Source organism: Ranitomeya variabilis, chromosome 2, assembly GCF_051348905.1.
Source record: "Ranitomeya variabilis isolate aRanVar5 chromosome 2, aRanVar5.hap1, whole genome shotgun sequence".
In the NCBI taxonomy this organism is placed as follows: domain Eukaryota; kingdom Metazoa; phylum Chordata; class Amphibia; order Anura; family Dendrobatidae; genus Ranitomeya; species Ranitomeya variabilis.
Window position 1 is genome coordinate 328,667,266 of NC_135233.1, and position 20,286 is coordinate 328,687,551.

Below are 20,286 nucleotides of genomic sequence, written 5' to 3' on the forward strand. Positions count from 1 at the left end.
TTTCTCGCAAGTCACACGCATGGTCCGTATGCATTCCGTATTTTACGCTCCCCCATAGACTTTCATTGGCGTATTATTTGCGCAATACGCTGACAAACGCAGCATGCTGCGATTTACTACGGCCGTAGAAAGCCGTATAATACGTCGCCGTAATATACGGCTGATAGGACCAGACCCATTGAGAATAATTGTGCCGTTTGTTTGGCGAGTTTTACGGACGTATTTTCTGCGCTCTTACGTCCGTAAAACTCGCTAGTGTGACTCCAGCCTAATGCAGTGATATGCAGCTGTAGGACCTTATGCGCTGACCTCAGGGTGCTCAGTCAAACTGGACCATATTTGTCACATTGGATACATGTGGGGCATTTTTTTTTTAGAATCCATTTAACCTCACACAATCTATTGGTTGGTTTAATTTGCACATACATTTTTGGCATTGTCCCACAGACAAATGCAGCAGCACAGATTAAGCATGTGTACCTCTACTCCATCTAAGAAAGGTCTCTATAGAGCCCATTTTTCAGGATCTAGTTTGTGGGAATACTAGCAGCAGGATTTCCAGCAATCATCCCCTATAGATTTTAGTAATACATCTTTAAAATGCTAATTCCCATGCTTGGACTTCTAACAATAAGCTGATCAGCAGTTTCTTTGTTTTATTTAAGCAGGGCTGGGCATAAAGATGCTTTTTGGGCGCTCAAAGGGGTGGGTTGAATAAGATGCAACAAAGCTTGGCATTAGAGAATAGCAATTCGACTTGCAGTGCACTGCCATCCCGTCCACTGTGGAAGTCAGTCTTCATCTCTGTGGGGCTTAGTTAATGCCATAGGCACCCCTGAAGCAACGTCATACAGGACTGTAAGAGATAGAGAAACCCAGGTTGCTGGGCATAGACATGGAGACCAGCTGCCATGGAAGACCAGGGCAACATGAATCATAGAATGGTAGAGTTGGAAGGGACCTTTAGGGTCATCGGGTCCAACCTCCTGCTCAATGCAGGATTCACTTAACCATCTCAGGCAGATGTCTGTCCAGTCTCTATTTGAAGACTTCCATTGAAGGAGAACTCACAACCTCTTGTGGCAGCCTGATCCACTCACTGATCACCCTCACTGGCAAAGTTTTTAAATATATCTAATCTGTATCTTCTCCCTTTCAGTTTCATTCCATTGCTTCTCGTGTTTCCATTTGAAAATGAGGATGATCCCTCTACACTGTGACATCCCTTCAGATATTTGAAGACTGCAATTAAGTCTCCTCTTAGACTTCTATTTTGAAAGCTAAACATTCCCAGATCCTTTAACCGTTCCTCGTATGACATAATTTGCAGTCTGCTAACCATTCTGGGAGCTCTTCTCAGAAGTTGCTCCAGTTTTTCATTGTCTTTTTTAAAATGTGGTGCCCAGAACAGGACACCGTATTCCAGATGAGGTCTGACCAAGGAGGAGTAGAGGGGTGATAATTACTTCACATGATCTAGACTCAGTGCTTCTCTTAATATATCCCAGAATTTTTTGCTGCTGCATCACACTTGACTCATGTGCAGGCTGTGATCTATTAGTATACCCAAGTCTTTTTCACACATGCTGTTGCTTAGTTCTATTCCTCACATTCTGAAGATATAATTTTCGTTTTTCTGCCAACATGTAGAGTCTTGCATTTCTCCCTGTTGAATACCATTTTCTGCCCATTGTTCAAGCTTATCTAGATCCTTCTGAATCCTTTCTCCGTCTTCTCTTGTGTTAGCTATCCCTCCAATCTTTGCATATTCTGCAAATTTGATTACTTTACCTTCAATACGCTTATCTAGATGATTAGCCTTGTGGTACCCCACTTGGAACCATCTTTTCCAATTGGACGTGTAACCATTTATTACCACTCTTTGAGTACGATCACTGAGCCAGTTATGAATCCACCTAACTACAGCCTTGTCAATCCCATACGTGGCCATTTTTTTCAATGAGGATAGTATGAGATACTTTATCAAATGATTTGCTGAAGTCAAGGTATACTATATCTACAGCATTTCCCTAATCCACCCAGAAGATATGCCAAGTAGAAATGAGCTGCTCATTTCTACTTGGCATATGAATCAAGACAAAAGTCAAGTTTTACCTTCATAAGATAGTTTAGAAGAGTTTGTGGTTTTCGTAACTTTATTGCACAAGACAAGACATAGGCAAAAAGGCTGAAAAATACATGCCACATGTTTTGGTTTGTTGTTTCTAGAAAGCGCAGGAGCCTAGTACCTGGAACTTCACCAAGGCTTTATGAAGGCATCACTTCTAGTATATACAGACTAGACGCTTTCTGATCGAACCAATAAAAAGCAAAAAAAAAACAAAATCAATGAAACATGGAGCAGTTAAAGCAGACTTGCTAGAATAGGTTAAAAACAGAAAAAACAAACAGATCTTATTAAATAAAAAAAAAAAAACCTGACTTCATAGAACACAGTGTGTATGTAAAACATAGTGAACCTCTGTACAAATAAACCTCTTATGTATAATGTCTGGAAGGCACAATAGCAAAAATTATATAAGCATTGTGGGATATCAAACAACATCATGGTCAGCCATGACTTCTATTACCGGTCATGGGCGAAAGTAAGAAACACACCCAGTCATTGCTGAATGAATCCGACAACATCCCACGGATCTCACTAGTGTATTTACAGCAAATGGTGATTAAAAAAAATAGAATATTGATGATGAGCACAAGACGGGACGTCGTAAACAGTCTCCCAGAGTGCTCCTCTCCTCACTGTGCGAACCCACAATATGCTGCTAGTCCCAGTCTCTAAAGGTAGCATCTTCTTATTCTTGGAATCATATGTTCTGGCTTTATTTGTCACAATTTCATTGCAATATTTGATTAGTCCACTTTTACCACACTGTAAATCTTCCTAACAAACCAGTAGCAAGCAAAGAAACCAATGGTACCTGGAAAGAAGAAAAATAACACTGGTTATTCCAATTCACTGCACCATGCAACTGTGTTCGAAAGATGAAAATGTGACCAAGTAAAAGTATAGTACAAAAGCAGCAAAGGTTACCTAGTAACAGACTACAAACAAACCCTGGGTGTAGTCAGACCTCACCGTACTCCATGACAAAGCAGCTAATAGAGTTACTGTGTGCACAGAGATATACTGTATATATCTTTTATTATACACCCAGTGACACCAATGTACCCATTTATAATCCTATTGTAATGTCACATTTTGGATATGGAATCCTGCTTGGAGCTCCACATTCTGAAAACAATATTTGAGAGCTAAAGTCTGTTCAAAGGCATGCAAATAGATTATCACACAGGAGAGAGGTTAGACAAAGTGAAAAATACAAAAAAACATCCCTTGATTCATTCTTTCCATGGACCTTTGAAAAAAAAAAAACAAAAAACAAAAAAAAAAAAAAAAAACAGAAGACATTCACTAAAAAAGATGTGCTCATGTTCTGTCTTCAGGAGCACACCGCTCTTCTGCCTCCCGGCTTGCCATGGTCATGCCGCTGGTCTGAACTATGCACTCTTTAATGCTGCAAGCAGAGATAGCTTTTCCTCCACAGCATTAGAGGAGTGCAGGAGCACTAAAGCTAGCTACATCCAGTCATCTGGCTAGCTCCTGAGCAGCGCTTGCAAGCTCAATAAGTCAACAGCCTGCACGTGAGCATTTCTTGCCTAGGCAACGAGCAATAAACTACATAATTAAAACAGTAACTTGTCACATGAAAAAAAGCTATTAACCTGCAGATGTGGGCTTAATCTGCAGGATAGTAGTGTTCTGATCCTGCCTGGCACTTAGATCCCCTCTGCCAGGAGAAAATTACCTTTATTCCTCCCAGCAGCATGCTAGTTTCAGTCATAAGGGTGGTGCTGGTTCAGTCACCACTACGTGTATATAGAGAGTGGCGGCTGTAACTGCACTCCCGCACGGACTGACAGCTGGCACTAATGATGAGAGAGCTGTCAGTCAGTCCAGGGGCTGGAGTTACAGTGCTCTCTATACACAGAACGGTGACTGAACCTGAACGCTACAGGGATGAATACTGTTCACTTCCTTCCAGCAGAGGGGATCTAAGTGCCAGCAGCAAGTAAATAGCAAATCTACTTATTATGGTGCTTGAACCTCCTAGGTTCAAGCAACAAATTGTAATCCGATTTCTTATATTTTCTTATTATTATTATTATGGTGCTTGAACCTCCTAGATTCAAGCAACATATTGTAATCCGATTTCTTATATTTTATTATGGTGCTTGAACCTCCTAGGTTCAAGCAACATATTGTAATCCGATTTCTTATATTTATGGTGCTTGAACCTCCTGGGTTCAAGCAACATATTGTAATCCGATTTCTTATATTTTATTATTATTATTATTATTATTATTATGGTGCTTGAACCTCCTAGGTTCAAGCAACATATTGTAATCCGATTTCTTATATTTTTTTATTATTATTATTCTTCTTCTCCGCGTTTTCCGCAATTAATGCGGCCCGAACCGCTCGGCGCAGAGACCCCGTTCAGGCGGCGTTTCGAAGGCCTCGGTGGGGACAGGTGTGCTATGACTTTTATAGTCGATCCAATATGTAGATTTTATTTAAATCGCATTTAAAAAAAAAAAATTCCCATAGGAAATAATGGCGAACTTTCCATTACCCCCAACTTGACCTTCCAAAGATGGCAGCTATGCAAATGTACGGTGTCCATTTTAGGACATGATCATTTATCAAAGTCAAACATCAGAATAAAGTGACTATGACACCCTCTCGTCCCGTGTGTGAAAATTAAGTGCCCCCCCCGGCCCCGTGTGTGAAAAGTAAGTGCGCCCCGGCCCCGTGTGTGAAAAGTAAGTGCGCCCCCGGCCCCGTGTGCTAAAGTAAGTGCGCCCCCGGCCCCGTGTGCAAAAGTAAGTGCGCCCCCGGCCCCGTGTGCAAAAGTAAGTGCGCCCCCGGCCCCGTGTGCAAAAGTAAGTGCGCCCCCGGCCCCGTGTGCAAAAGTAAGTGCGCCCCCGGCCCCGTGTGCAAAAGTAAGTGCGCCCCCGGCCCCGTGTGCAAAAGTAAGTGCACCCCCGGCCCCGTGTGCAAAAGTAAGTGCGCCCCCGGCCCCGTGTGCAAAAGTAAGTACGCCCCCGGCCCCGTGTGTGAAAAGTAAGTGCCCCCCGACCCCGTGTGCAAAAGTAAGTGCGCCCCCGGCCCCGTGTGCAAAAGTAAGTGCGCCCCCGGCCCCGTGTGCAAAAGTAAGTGCGCCCCCGGCCCCGTGTGCAAAAGTAAGTGCGCCCCCGGCCCCGTGTGTAAAAGTAAGTGCGCCCCGATCCCGGGTGTGGAAAAGTAAGTGCGCCCCGGTCCCGGGTGTGGAAAAGTAAGTGGCCCCCCTGGTCCCGTGTGTGAAAAGTGCTGCTGTAAAGCTGGCAGCGCTGTTCAAGCACCATGTATTTCCTTCAGGAAATGCCCATCTAGTTATTATTATTCTTCTTCTTCTCCGCGTTTTCCGCAATTAATGCGGCCCGAACCGCTCGGCGCAGAGACCCCGTTCAGGCGGCGTTTCGAAGGCCTCGGTGGGGACAGGTGTGCTATGACTTTTATAGTCGATCCGATATGTAGATTTTATTTAAATCGCATTTTAAAAAAAAAATTTCCCATAGGAAATAATGGCGAACTTTCCATTACCCCCAACTTGACCTTCCAAAGATGGCAGCTATGCAAATGTACGGTGTCCATTTTAGGACATGATCATTTATCAAAGTCAAACATCAGAATAAAGTGACTATGACACCCTCTCGTCCCGTGTGTTAAAAGTAAGTGCCCCCCCGGCCCCGTGTGTGAAAAGTAAGTGCCCCCCCGGCCACGTGTGTGAAAAGTAAGTGCCCCCCGGCCACGTGTGTGAAAAGTAAGTGCCCCCCGGCCACGTGTGAAAAGTAAGTGCCCCCCCCAGCCCCGTGTGTCAAAAGTAAGTGCCCCCCCGGCCACGTGTGTGAAAAGTAAGTGCCCCCCGGCCACGTGTGTGAAAAGTAAGTGCCCCCCGGCCACGTGTGTGAAAAGTAAGTGCCCCCCGGCCACGTGTGAAAAGTAAGTGCCCCCCCCAGCCCCGTGTGTCAAAAGTAAGTGCCCCCCCGGCCACGTGTGTGAAAAGTAAGTGCCCCCCGGCCCCGTGTGAAAAGTAAGTGCCCCCCCAGCCCCGTGTGTCAAAAGTAAGTGCCCCCCCGGCCCCGTGTGTGAAAAGTAAGTGCGCCCCCGACCCCGTGTGTGAAAAGTAAGTGCCCCCCCGGCCCCGTGTGTGAAAAGTAAGTGCCCCCCGGCCCCGTGTGTGAAAAGTAAGTGCCCCCCCGGCCCCGTGTGAAAAGTAAGTGCCCCCCGGCCCCGTGTGTGAAAAGTAAGTGCCCCCCCCCCCCCCGTGTGTGAAAAGTAAGTGCCCCCCCGGCCCCGTGTGTGAAAAGTAAGTGCCCCCCGGCCCCGTGTGTGAAAAGTAAGTGCCCCCCAGCCCCGTGTGTGAAAAGTAAGTGCCCCCCCGGCCCCGTGTGTGAAAAGTAAGTTCCGCCCCGTGTGTGAAAAGTAAGTGCCCCCCGGCCCCGTGTGTGAAAAGTAAGTGCCCCCCGGGCCCCGTGTGTGAAAAGTAAGTGCCCCCCGGCCCCGTGTGTGAAAAGTAAGTGCCCCCCGGCCCCGTGTGTGAAAAGTAAGTGCCCCCCGGCCCCGTGTGTGAAAAGTAAGTGCCCCCCGGCCCCGTGTGTGAAAAGTAAGTGACCCACAACTCTGACCTGTATATGGGAGTCTGTATATAGGGGGATGTCTGTATATAGGAGTGGTGTCTGTATTTAGAGGGATGTCTGTATATAGGAGTGGTGTCTGTATATAGGGGGATGTCTGTATATAGGAGTGGTGTCTGTATGTAGGGGGATGTCTGTATATAGGAGTGGTGTCTGTATATAGGGGGATGTCTGTATATAGAGGGATGTCTGTATATAAGAGTGGTGTCTGTATATAGGGGATGTCTGTATATAGGAGTGGTGTCTGTATATAGAGGGATATCTGTATAAAGGAGAGATGTCTGTATATAGAGGGATGTCTGTATATAGGAGTGGTGTCTGTATATAGAGGGATGTCTGTATATAGGAGAGATGTCTGTACATAGAGGGATGTCTGTATATAGGAGTGGTGTCTGTACATAGAGGGATGTCTGTATACAGGAGTGGTGTCTGTATATAGAGGGATGTCTGTATATAGTAGTGGTGTCTGTATACAGAGGGATGTCTGTATATAGGAGTGGTGTCTGTATATAGAGGGATGTCTGTATATAGAAGTGGTGTCTGTATATAGAGGGATGTCTGTATATAGGAGTGGTGTCTGTATATAGAGGGATGTCTGTATATAGGAGTGGTGTCTGTATATAGGGGGATGTCTGTATATAGGAGTGGTGTCTGTATATAGGGGGATGTCTGTATATAGGAGTGGTGTCTGTATATAGGGGGATGTCTGTATATAGAGGGATGTCTGTATATAAGAGTGGTGTCTGTATATAGGGGATGTCTGTATATAGGAGTGGTGTCTGTATATAGAGGGATATCTGTATAAAGGAGAGATGTCTGTATATAGAGGGATGTCTGTATATAGGAGTGGTGTCTGTATATAGAGGGATGTCTGTATATAGGAGAGATGTCTGTATATAGAGGGATGTCTGTATATAGGAGTGGTGTCTGTACATAGAGGGATGTCTGTATACAGGAGTGGTGTCTGTATATAGAGGGATGTCTGTATATAGTAGTGGTGTCTGTATACAGAGGGATGTCTGTATATAGGAGTGGTGTCTGTATATAAGAGTGGTGTCTGTATATCGGGGGATGTCTGTATATAGGAGTGTTGTCTGTATATAGGGGGATGTCTGTATATAGGAGTGGTGTCTGTATATAGGGGGATGTCTGTATATAGGAGTGGTGTCTGTATATAGGGGGATGTCTGTATATAGGAGTGGTGTCTGTATATAGAGGGATGTCTGTATATAGGAGTGGTGTCTGTATATACAGGGATGTCTGTATATAGGAGTGGTGTCTGTATATAGAGGGATGTCTGTATATAGGAGTGGTGTCTGTATATAGAGGGATGTCTGTATATAGGAGTGGTGTCTGTATATAGAGGGATGTCTGTATATAGGAGTGGTGTCTGTATACAGAGGGATGTCTGTATATAGGAGTGGTGTCTGTATATAGAGGGATGTCTGTATATAGGAGAGATGTCTGTATATAGAGGGATGTCTGTATATAGGAGTGGTGTCTGTATATAGAGGGATGTCTGTATATAAGAGTGGTGTCTGTATATAGAGGGATGTCTGTATATAGGAGTGGTGTCTGTATATAGGGGGATGTCTGTATATAGGGGGATGTCTGTATATAGGAGTGGTGTCTGTATATAGGGGGATGTCTGTATATAGGAGTGGTGTCTGTATATAGAGGGATGTCTGTATATAGGAGAGGTGCCTGTATATAGGAGTGGTGTCTGTATATAGGAGTGGTGTCTGTATATAGAGGGATGTCTGTATATAGGAGAGATGTCTGTATATAGAGGGATGTCTGTATATAGGAGTGGTGTCTCTATATTGGGGGATGTCTGTATATAGTAGAGATGTCTGTATATAGGGGGATGTCTGTATGTAGGGGGATGTCTGAATATAGGAGTGGTGTCTGTATATAGGGGGGGTGTCTGTATATAGGAGTGGTGTCTGTATTTAGAGGGATGTCTGTATATAGGAGAGGTGCCTGCATATAGGAGTGGTGTCTGTATATAGATGGATGTCTTTATATAGAAGTGGTGTCTGTATATAGGGGGATTTCTGTATATTGTAGTGCTGTCTGTATATAGGGGTATGTCTGTATATAGGAGTGGTATCTGTATATAGAGGGATCTCTGTATATGGTAGTGGTGTCTGTATATAGAGGGATGTCTGTATATAGGAGTGGTGTCTGTATATAGGAGTGATGTTTGTATATAAGAGGATGTGGCCAAAGTGGCTACCAAGGATTCCTGCATGCCAAAATGGCTACCAAGGGGCAAAAGTTGCTAACAAGGGGCCCCGCACATCAAAGTGGCTACCAAGGGGCCAAATTGGATACCCAGGGGCAGGGCCCTGCATGCCAGACTTGCTCCTGAGGTTCATTGGCAGCTGGCAGCGCTGTTCAAGCACCATGTATTTCCTTCAGGAAATGCCCATCTAGTTATTATTCTTCTCCGCGTTTTCCGCAATTAATGCGGCCCGAACCGCTCGGCGCAGAGACCCCGTTCAGGCGGCGTTTCGAAGGCCTCGGTGGGGACAGGTGTGCTATGACTTTTATAGTCGATCCGATATGTAGATTTTATTTAAATCGCATTTTTTTAAAAAAATTTCCCATTGGAAATAATGGTGAAATTTCCATTACCCCCAACTTGACCTTCCAAAGATGGCAGCTATGCAAATGTACGGTGTCCATTTTAGGACATGATCATTTATCAAAGTCAAACATCAGAATAAAGTGACTATGACACCCTCTCGTCCCGTGTGTGAAAAGTAAGTGCCCCCCCCCCCCCGGGCCCCGTGTGTGCAAAAGTAAGTGCGCCCCCGGCCCCGTGTGTGCAAAAGTAAGTGCGCCCCCGGCCTCGTGTGTGCAAAAGTGCGCCCCCGGCCCCGTGTGTGCAAAAGTAAGTGCGCCCCCGGCCTCGTGTGTGCAAAAGTAAGTGCGCCCCCGGCCTCGTGTGTGCAAAAGTATGTGCGCCCCCGGCCCCGTGTGCAAAAGTAAGTGCGCCCCGTGTGCAAAAGTAAGTGCGCCCCGTGTGCAAAAGTAAGTGCGCCCCGTGTGCAAAAGTAAGTGCGCCCCGTGTGCAAAAGTAAGTGCGCCCCGTGTGCAAAAGTAAGTGCGCCCCCGGCCCCGTGTGCAAAAGTAAGTGCGCCCCCGGCCCCGTGTGCAAAAGTAAGTGCGCCCCCGGCCCCGTGTGCAAAAGTAAGTGCGCCCCCGGCCCCGTGTGCAAAAGTAAGTGCGCCCCCGGCCCCGTGTGCAAAAGTAAGTGCGCCCCCGGCCCCGTGTGCAAAAGTAAGTGCGCCCCCGGCCCCGTGTGCAAAAGTAAGTGCGCCCCCGGCCCCGTGTGCAAAAGTAAGTGCTCCCCTGGTCCCGGGTGTGGAAAAGTAAGTGCTCCCCTGGTCCCGGGTGTGGAAAAGTAAGTGCTCCCCTGGTCCCGGGTGTGGAAAAGTAAGTGGCCCCCCTGGTCCCGTGTGTGAAAAGTGCTGCTGTAAAGCTGGCAGCGCTGTTCAAGCACCATGTATTTCCTTCAGGAAATGCCCATCTAGTTATGGTGCTTGAACCTCCTAGGTTCAAGCAACATATTGTAATCCGATTTCTTATATTTTCTTATTATGGTGCTTGAACCTCCTAGGTTCAAGCAACATATTGTAATCCGATTTCTTATATTTTATTATTATTATTCTTCTTCTTCTCCGCGTTTTCCGCAATTAATGCGGCCCGAACCGCTCGGCGCAGAGACCCCGTTCAGGCGGCGTTTCGAAGGCCTCGGTGGGGACAGGTGTGCTATGACTTTTATAGTCGATCCGATATGTAGATTTTATTTAAATCGCATTTAAAAAAAAAAATTTCCCATAGGAAATAATGGCGAACTTTCCATTACCCCCAACTTGACCTTCCAAAAATGGCAGCAATGCAAATGTACGGTGTCCATTTTAGGACATGATCATTTATCAAAGTCAAACATCAGAATAAAGTGACTATGACACCCTCTCGTCCCGTGTGTGAAAAGTAAGTGCCCCCCCGGCCCCGTGTGTGAAAAGTAAGTGCCCCCCCGGCCCCGTGTGTGAAAAGTAAGTGCCCCCCCGGCCCCGTGTGTGAAAAGTAAGTGCCCCCCGGCCCCGTGTGTGAAAAGTAAGTGCCCCCCGGCCCCGTGTGCAAAAGTAAGTGCGCCCCCGGCCCCGTGTGTGAAAAGTAAGTGCCCCCCGGCCCCGTGTGTGAAAAGTAAGTGCCCCCCCGGCCCCGTGTGCAAAAGAAAGCGCGCCCCCGGCCCCGTGTGCAAAAGTAAGCGCGCCCCCGGCCCCGTGTGCAAAAGTAAGCGCGCCCCCGGCCCCGTGTGCAAAAGTAATGGCGCCCCCGGCCCCGTGTGCAAAAGTAAGTGCGCCCCCGGCCCCCGTGTGTGAAAAGTAAGTGCCCCCCGGCCCCGTGTGTGAAAAGTAAGTGCCCCCCCGGCCCCGTGTGCAAAAGAAAGCGCGCCCCCGGCCCCGTGTGCAAAAGAAAGCGCGCCCCCGGCCCCGTGTGCAAAAGTAAGCGCGCCCCCGGCCCCGTGTGCAAAAGTAATGGCGCCCCCGGCCCCGTGTGCAAAAGTAATGGCGCCCCCGGCCCCGTGTGCAAAAGTAATGGCGCCCCCGGCCCCGTGTGCAAAAGTAATGGCGCCGGCGGCCCCGTGTGCAAAAGTAATGGCGCCCCCGGCCCCGTGTGCAAAAGTAAGCGCGCCCTTGGCCCCGTGTGCAAAAGTAAACGCGCCCCCGGCCCCGTGTGCAAAAGTAATGGCGCCCCCGGCCCCGTGTGCAAAAGTAATGGCGCCCCCGGCCCCGTGTGCAAAAGTAATGGCGCCCCCGGCCCCGTGTGCAAAAGTAATGGCGCCCCCGGCCCCGTGTGCAAAAGTAATGGCGCCCCCGGCCCCGTGTGCAAAAGTAATGGCGCCCCCGGCCCCGTGTGCAAAAGTAATGGCGCCCCCGGCCCCGTGTGCAAAAGTAATGGCGCCCCCGGCCCCGTGTGCAAAAGTAATGGCGCCCCCGGCCCCGTGTGCAAAAGTAATGGCGCCCCCGGCCCCGTGTGCAAAAGTAATGGCGCCCCCGGCCCCGTGTGCAAAAGTAATGGCGCCCCCGGCCCCGTGTGCAAAAGTAATGGCGCCCCCGGCCCCGTGTGCAAAAGTAATGGCGCCCCCGGCCCCGTGTGCAAAAGTAATGGCGCCCCCGGCCCCGTGTGCAAAAGTAATGGCGCCCCCGGCCCCGTGTGCAAAAGTAATGGCGCCCCCGGCCCCGTGTGCAAAAGTAATGGCGCCCCCGGCCCCGTGTGCAAACGTAATGGCGCCCCCGGCCCCGTGTGCAAACGTAATGGCGCCCCCGGCCCCGTGTGCAAACGTAATGGCGCCCCCGGCCCCGTGTGCAAACGTAATGGCGCCCCCGGCCCCGTGTGCAAACGTAATGGCGCCCCCGGCCCCGTGTGCAAACGTAATGGCGCCCCCGGCCCCGTGTGCAAACGTAATGGCGCCCCCGGCCCCTTGTGCAAACGTAATGGCGCCCCCGGCCCCGTGTGCAAAAGTAATGGCGCCCCCGGCCCCGTGTGCAAAAGTAATGGCGCCCCCGGCCCCGTGTGCAAAAGTAATGGCGCCCCCGGCCCCGTGTGCAAAAGTAATGGCGCCCCCGGCCCCGTGTGCAAAAGTAATGGCGCCCCCGGCCCCGTGTGCAAAAGTAATGGCGCCCCCGGCCCCGTGTGCAAAAGTAATGGCGCCCCCGGCCCCGTGTGCAAAAGTAATGGCGCCCCCGGCCCCGTGTGCAAAAGTAATGGCGCCCCCGGCCCCGTGTGCAAAAGTAATGGCGCCCCCGGCCCCGTGTGCAAAAGTAATGGCGGCCCCGTGTGCAAAAGTAATGGCGGCCCCGTGTGCAAAAGTAATGGCGCCCCCGGCCCCGTGTGCAAAAGTAATGGCGCCCCCGGCCCCGTGTGCAAAAGTAATGGCGCCCCCGGCCCCGTGTGCAAAAGTAATGGCGCCCCCGGCCCCGTGTGCAAAAGTAATGGCGCCCCCGGCCCCGTGTGCAAAAGTAATGGCGCCCCCGGCCCCGTGTGCAAAAGTAATGGCGCCCCCGGCCCCGTGTGCAAAAGTAATGGCGCCCCCGGCCCCGTGTGCAAAAGTAATGGCGCCCCCGGCCCCGTGTGCAAAAGTAATGGCGCCCCCGGCCCCGTGTGCAAAAGTAATGGCGCCCCCGGCCCCGTGTGCAAAAGTAAGTGCGCCCTTGGCCCCGTGTGCAAAAGTGCGCGCCCCCGGCCCCGTGTGCAAAAGTAAGCGCGCCCCCGGCCCCGTGTGCAAAAGTAAGCGCGCCCCCGGCCCCGTGTGCAAAAGTAATGGCGCCCTTGGCCCAGTGTGCAAAAGTAAGCGCGCCCTTGGCCCAGTGTGCAAAAGTAAGCGCGCCCCCAGCCCCGTGTGCAAAAGTAAGCGCGCCCCCGGCCCCGTGTGCAAAAGTAAGTGCGCCCCGGTCCCGGGTGTGCAAAAGTAAGTGCTCCCCTGGTGTGTGAAGTGCTGCTGTAAAGCTGGCAGCGCTGTTCAAGCACCATGTATTTCCTTCAGGAAATGCCCATCTAGTTATTATTATTATTCTTCTCCGCGTTTTCCGCAATTAATGCGGCCCGAACCGCTCGGCGCAGAGACCCCGTTCAGGCGGCGTTTCGAAGCCCTCGGTGGGGACAGGTGTGCTATGACTTTTATAGTCGATCCGATATGTAGATTTTATTTAAATCGCATTTAAAAAAATAAAATTCCCATAGGAAATAATGGCGAACTTTCCATTACCCCAAACTTGACCTTCCAAAGATGGCAGCTATGCAAATGTACGGTATCAATTTTAGGACATGATCATTTATCACACGGCCCCGTGTGCAAAAGTAAGTGCGCCCCCGGCCCCGTGTGCAAAAGTAAGTGCGCCCCCGGCCCCGTGTGCAAAAGTAAGTGCGCCCCCGGCCCCGTGTGCAAAAGTAATGGCGCCCCCGGCCCCGTGTGCAAAAGTAATGGCGCCCCCGGCCCCGTGTGCAAAAGTAATGGCGCCCCCGGCCCCGTGTGCAAAAGTAATGGCGCCCCCGGCCCCGTGTGCAAAAGTAAGTGCGCCCCCGGCCCCGTGTGCAAAAGTAAGTGCGCCCCCGATCCCCGTGTGCAAAAGTAAGTGCGCCCCCGGCCCCGTGTGCAAAAGTAAGTGCCCCCCCGGCCCCGTGTGCAAAAGTAAGTGCGCCCCCGGCCCCGTGTGCAAAAGTAAGTGCGCCCCCGACCCCGTGTGCAAAAGTAAGTGCGCCCCCGGCCCCGTGTGCAAAAGTAAGTGCGCCCCCGGCCCCGTGTGCAAAAGTAAGTGCGCCCCCGGCCCCGTGTGCAAAAGTAAGTGCGCCCCCGGCCCCGTGTGCAAAAGTAAGTGCGCCCCCGGCCCCGTGTGCAAAAGTAAGTGCGCCCCCGGGCCCGTGTGCAAAAGTAAGTGCGCCCCCGGCCCCGTGTGCAAAAGTAAGTGCGCCCCCGGCCCCGTGTGCAAAAGTAAGTGCGCCCCCGGCCCCGTGTGCAAAAGTAAGTGCGCCCCCGGCCCCGGGTGTGGAAAGTAAGTGCCCCCCGGCCCCGGGTGTGGAAAGTAAGTGCCCCCCGGCCCCGTGTGTAAAAAGTAAGTGCCCCCCCGGCCCCGCCCACCAAATCGGAGGCCGAGGGTACCCGGCCACCGAATCGGAGGCCGAGGGTCCCCGGCCTCCAAATCGGAGGCCGAGGGTCCCCGGCCTCCAAATCGGAGGCCGATGGTCCCCGGCCTCCAAATCGGAGGCCGAGGGTCCCCGGCCTCCAAATCGGAGGCCGAGGGTCCCCGGCCTCCAAATCGGAGGCCGAGGGACCCCGGCCTCCAAATCGGAGGCCGAGGGTCCCCGGCCACCAAATCGGAGGCCGAGGGTCCCCGGCCACCAAATCGGAGGCCGAGGGTCCCCGGCCTCCAAATCGGAGGCCGAGGGTCCCCGGCCTCCAAATCGGAGGCCGAGGGTCCCCGGCCACCAAATCGGAGGCCGAGGGTCCCCGGCCTCCAAATCGGAGGCCGAGGGTCCCCGGCCTCCAAATCGGAGGCCGAGAGTCCCCGGCCTCCAAATCGGAGGCCGAGGGTCCCCGGCCTCCAAATCGGAGGCCGAGGGTCCCCGGCCTCCAAATCGGAGGCCGAGGGTCCCCGGCCACCAAATCGGAGGCCGAGGGTCACCGGCCTCCAAATCGGAGGCCGAGGGTCCCCGGCCTCCAAATCGGAGGCCGAGGGTCCCCGGCCTCCAAATCGGAGGCCGAGGGTCCCCGGCCTCCAAATCGGAGGCCGAGGGTCCCCGGCCTCCAAATCGGAGGCCGAGGGTCCCCGGCCTCCAAATCGGACGCCGAGGGTCCCCGGCCTCCAAATCGGACGCCGAGGGTCCCCGGCCTCCAAATCGGACGCCGAGGGTCCCCGGCCTCCAAATCGGAGGCCGAGGGTCCCCGGCCACCAAATCGGAGGCCGAGGGTCCCCGGCCACCAAATCGGAGGCCGAGGGACCCCGGCCACCAAATCGGAGGCCGAGGGACCCCGGCCACCAAATCGGAGGCCGAGGGACCCCGGCCTCCAAATCGGAGGCCGAGGGTCCCCGGCCACCAAATCGGAGGCCGAGGGTCCCCGGCCTCCAAATCGGAGGCCGAGGGTCCCCGGCCACCAAATCGGAGGCCGAGGGTCCCCGGCCTCCAAATCGGAGGCCGAGGGTCCCCGGCCACCAAATCGGAGGCCGAGGGTCCCCGGCCTCCAAATCGGAGGCAGAGGGTCCCCGGCCTCCAAATCGGAGGCCGAGAGTCCCCGGCCACCAAATCGGAGGCCGAGGGTCCCCGGCCTCCAAATCGGAGGCCGAGGGTCCCCGGCCTCCAAATCGGAGGCCGAGGGTCCCCGGCCACCAAATCGGAGGCCGAGGGTCCCCGGCCTCCAAATCGGAGGCCGAGGGTCCCCGGCCTCCAAATCGGAGGCCGAGGGTCCCCGGCCACAAAATCGGAGGCCGAGGGTCCCCGGCCTCCAAATCGGAGGCCGAGGGTCCCCGGCCTCCAAATCGGAGGCCGAGGGTCCCCGGCCACCAAATCGGAGGCCGAGGGTCCCCGGCCTCCAAATCGGAGGCCGAGGGTCCCCGGCCTCCAAATCGGAGGCCGAGGGTCCCCGGCCTCCAAATCGGAGGCCGAGGGTCCCCGGCCACCAAATCGGAGGCCGAGGGTCCCCGGCCTCCAAATCGGAGGCCGAGGGTCCCCGGCCTCCAAATCGGAGGCCGAGGGTCCCCTGCCACCAAATCGGAGGTCCCCGGCCTCCAAATCAGAGGCCGAGGGTCCCCGGCCACAAAATCTGAGGTCCCCGGCCTCCAAATCGGAGGCCGAGGGTCCCCGGCCACCAAATCGGAGGCCGAGGGTTCCCGGCCTCCAAATCGGAGGCCGAGGGTCCCCGGCCACCAAATCGGAGGCCGAGGGTCCCCGGCCACCAAATCGGAGGCCGAGGGTCCCCGGCCTCCAAATCGGAGGACGAGGGTCCCCGGCCTCCAAATCGGAGGACGAGGGTCCCCGGCCTCCAAATCGGAGGCCGAGGGTCCCCGGCCTCCAAATCGGAGGCCGAGTATCCGGCCTCCAAGTCGGAGGCCGAGGGTCCCCGGCCACCAAATCGGAGGCCGAGGGTCCCCGGCCACCAAATCGGAGGCCGAGGGTCCCCGGCCTCCAAATCGGAGGCCGAGGGTCCCCGGCCTCCAAATCGGAGGCCGAGGGTCCCCGGCCACCAAATCGGAGGCCGAGGGTCCCCGGCCTCCAAATCGGAGGCCGAGGGTCCCCGGCCACCAAATCGGAGGCCGAGGGTCCCCGGCCTCCAAATCGGAGGCTGAGGGTCCACGGCCTCCAAATCGGAGGCTGAGGGTCCCCGGCCTCCAAATCGGAGGCCGAGGGTCCCCGGCCACCAAATCGGAGGCCGAGGGTCCCCGGCCTCCAAATCGGAGGCCGAGGGTCCCCGGCCACCAAATCGGAGGCCGAGGGTCCCCGGCCTCCAAATCGGAGGCTGAGGGTCCACGGCCTCCAAATCGGAGGCTGAGGGTCCCCGGCCTCCAAATCGGAGGCCGAGGGTCCCCGGCCTCCAAATCGGAGGCCGAGGGTCCCCGGCCACCAAATCTGAGGTCCCTGGCCTCCAAATCGGAGGCCGAGGGTCCCCGGCCACGAAATCTGAGGTCCCCGGCCTCCAAATCGGAGGCCGAGGGTCCCCGGCCACCAAATCAAAGGCCAAGGGTTCCCGGCCTCCAAATCGAAGGCCGAGGGTCCCCGGCCTCCAAATCGGAGGCCGAGGGTCCCCGGCCTCCAAATCGGAGGCCGAGGGTCCCCGGCCACCAAATCGGAGGCCGAGGGTCCCCGGCCTCCAAATCGGAGGCCGAGGGTCCCCGGCCACCAAATCGGAGGCCGAGGGTCCCCGGCCTCCGATTAAAGTGGCTACCAAGGATTCCTAAATGCCAAAATGGCTACCAAGGATTCCTAAATGCCAAAATGGCTACCAAGGATTCCTAAATGCCAAAATGGCTACCAAGGGGCCAAAGTTGCTAACAAGGGGCCCCGCACATCAAAGTTTCTACCAAGGGGCAAAAGTTGCTAACAAGGGGCCCCGCACATCAAAGTGGCTACCAAGGGGCCAAATTGGATACCCAGGGGCAGGGCCCTGCATGCCAGACTTGCTCCTGAGGTTCATTGGCAGCTGGCAGCGCTGTTCAAGCACCATGTATTTCCTTCAGGAAATGCCCATCTAGTTATTATTCTTCTCCGCGTTTTCCGCAATTAATGCGGCCCAAACCGCTCGGCGCAGAGACCCCGTTCAGGCGGCGTTTCGAAGGCCTCGGTGGGGACAGGTGTGCTATGACTTTTATAGTCGATCCGATATGTAGATTTTATTTAAATCGTATTTAAAAAAAAAATTTCCCATAGGAAATAATGGCGAACTTTCCATTACCCCCAACTTGACCTTCCAAAGATGGCAGCTATGCAAATGTACGGTGTCCATTTTAGGACATGATCATTTATCAAAGTCAAACATCAGAATAAAGTGACTATGACACCCTCTCATCCCGTGTGTGAAAAGTAAGTGCCCCCCCCCCCCCCCCCGGCCCCGTGTGTGAAAAGTAAATGCCCCCCCGGCCCCGTGTGTGAAAAGTAAATGCCCCCCCGGCCCCGTGTGTGAAAAGTAAGTGCCCCCCCCGGCCCCGTGTGTGAAAAGTAAGTGCCCCCCCCCGGCCCCGTGTGTGAAAAGTAAGTGCCCCCCCCGGCCCCGTGTGTGAAAAGTAAGTGCCCCCCCCGGCCCCGTGTGTGAAAAGTAAGTGCCCCCCCGGCCCCGTGTGTGTGAAAAGTAAGTGCCCCCCGGCCCCGTGTGTGAAAAGTAAGTGCGCCCCCGGCCCAGTGTGTGAAAAGTAAGTGCGCCCCCGGCCCCGTGTGCAAAAGTAAGTGCGCCCCCGTGTGCAAAAGTAAGTGCGCCCCCGTGTGCAAAAGTAAGTGCGCCCCCGTGTGCAAAAGTAAGTGCGCCCCCGTGTGCAAAAGTAAGTGCGCCCCCGTGTGCAAAAGTAAGTGCGCCCCCGTGTGCAAAAGTAAGTGCGCCCCCGTGTGCAAAAGTAAGTGCGCCCCCGTGTGCAAAAGTAAGTGCGCCCCCGTGTGCAAAAGTAAGTGCGCCCCCGTGTGCAAAAGTAAGTGCGCCCCCGTGTGCAAAAGTAAGTGCGCCCCCGTGTGCAAAAGTAAGTGCGCCCCCGGCCCCGTGTGCAAAAGTAAGTGCGCCCCCGGCCCAGTGTGCAAAAGTAAGTGCGCCCCCGGCCCCGTGTGCAAAAGTAAGTGCGCCCCCGGCCCCGTGTGCAAAAGTAAGTGCGCCCCCGGCCCCGTGTGCAAAAGTAAGTGCGCCCCCGGCCCCGTGTGCAAAAGTAAGTGCGCCCCCGGCCCCGTGTGCAAAAGTAAGTGCGCCCCCGGCCCCGTGTGCAAAAGTAAGTGCGCCCCTGGCCCCGTGTGCAAAAGTAAGTGCGCCCCGGTCCCGCGTGTGCAAAAGTAAGTGCGCCCCGGTCCCGGGTGTGGAAAAGTAAGTGGCCCCCTGGTCCCGTGTGTGAAAAGTGCTGCTGTAAAGCTGGCAGCGCTGTTCAAGCACCATGTATTTCCTTCAGGAAATGCCCATCTAGTTTTTATTGCTCTGCAAGTTTAGCCATTAATTAACACAATACAACCCTTTTAAGTGTGAAAGAAAGACTATTTAAACATCTATACAGGAAAGGGCTCTTTACAGTTAAGAGTAGTTGGACTGTGGTACCATAAGAAGTAAAGGGAGATACTAGATCAGCAGATAAAAGAATGCTGGATGCTTATTTTCTTCAACATATGGTCGTGTGGATTATAAATCTAGTGAAAAATTATAATTGATTGAGAAAAGTTTAAGGGGATATTGCTGGCGCGTGCAGGTGGTCATGTGACAGCTATTATGCAATTTGCTTAGTTCCGGCCACATTCTGACTAGACGTGCTCAGTATTGCTCAATTCACTTGTCCCGAGTGAGGCGGAGCACGTCCAGTCGGCATGTGACCACCTGCTCTCACCATCAATATCGGTGAATCCTGACACCATGCAGCGCACACACTGTAAGGATTCAGAAGCCTGCAGTCACAGAGACTGGACAACCCCTTAAGCTTGATGGTCATGTGCAGAGTTTTTTTTAAATAGGAAAATAATATATATCTAATAAAAGAACTATAAAGAGTTAAAGAGTACATACAAAAAACAGTTTTCCTTATTTGGCTTTTTACAATCTTTTACTAAAAACTGAAAAAAGAAAAAAATAATGTTTCCATTTCAAGATGAGAGCACCATTCTCTCATAGAATCATTTAAAACCCGGGAAAAATCCTGTAAGTGCAGCATTTCCTTAATAATTTGCAAATGCAGTCATCTACCCGCATTTGTGATAATAAAAAAGGAAATTCTGTAAACGTTTCCCACTCGATTTGAAACTCTGGCAGAATGAGCAGCAAATTAGCAGAGTTTAAGGTTGGAGCTGTCTAAACATACATTACGCAAGTGAAAACATACACTTGCAGACAACTGCCTCGCTGCATTTTCAGAGCAGATTGGAATTAATTAATTTACATTTTTCCCCCCCATGACGTGGGCTTTTTGTGCTCCAGAAGACAGGCAGCAATTTTTTTTTTTTTTACAGTTGTCTACAAAAGACAAAATTGGCTTTGCATACAAATATTTACCGTGCTTCTAAATACGAATCAGTCGTCAAAGCAACTAAAGCAATTTAACCAGCTTGTCTGCTTTTACATTACCACCCCGCTGTATCAACGGAATGGATGATGGTAGGTATGAGAAAGGGAAATCTTCCCATTGTTGGCAGTGATGGACCGGCAGGAGAAAACAAACCCACAATAAAACCACAAGCATGGAATGACGGGATGAAACATCGGGAAGGCTATTGTTTTAGCCTAGCCTTCATAGCGAGGAGCAAACATGCAGTGCAGAAGTAGGTGTCGAGACTTCACTCATTAAA

The 20,286-nt window shown here is 53.1% G+C and overlaps 1 protein-coding gene across 2 annotated transcripts in view; it reads right to left on the bottom strand.

Moving 5' to 3' along the window:
- Window positions 1-2,138: 2,138 nt before the first annotated feature.
- LOC143805709 (transmembrane 9 superfamily member 2-like) overlaps window positions 2,139-20,286 on the bottom strand; it is a 133,380-nt gene continuing 115,232 nt past the window's right edge. For both annotated transcript variants that reach the window (XM_077285273.1, XM_077285271.1), the window contains one exon: window positions 2,139-2,942. In XM_077285273.1, coding sequence (XP_077141388.1) covers window positions 2,875-2,942 — 68 coding nt within the window. In that variant the 3' untranslated portion in view covers window positions 2,139-2,874. The remainder of the gene's footprint in view (window positions 2,943-20,286) is intronic.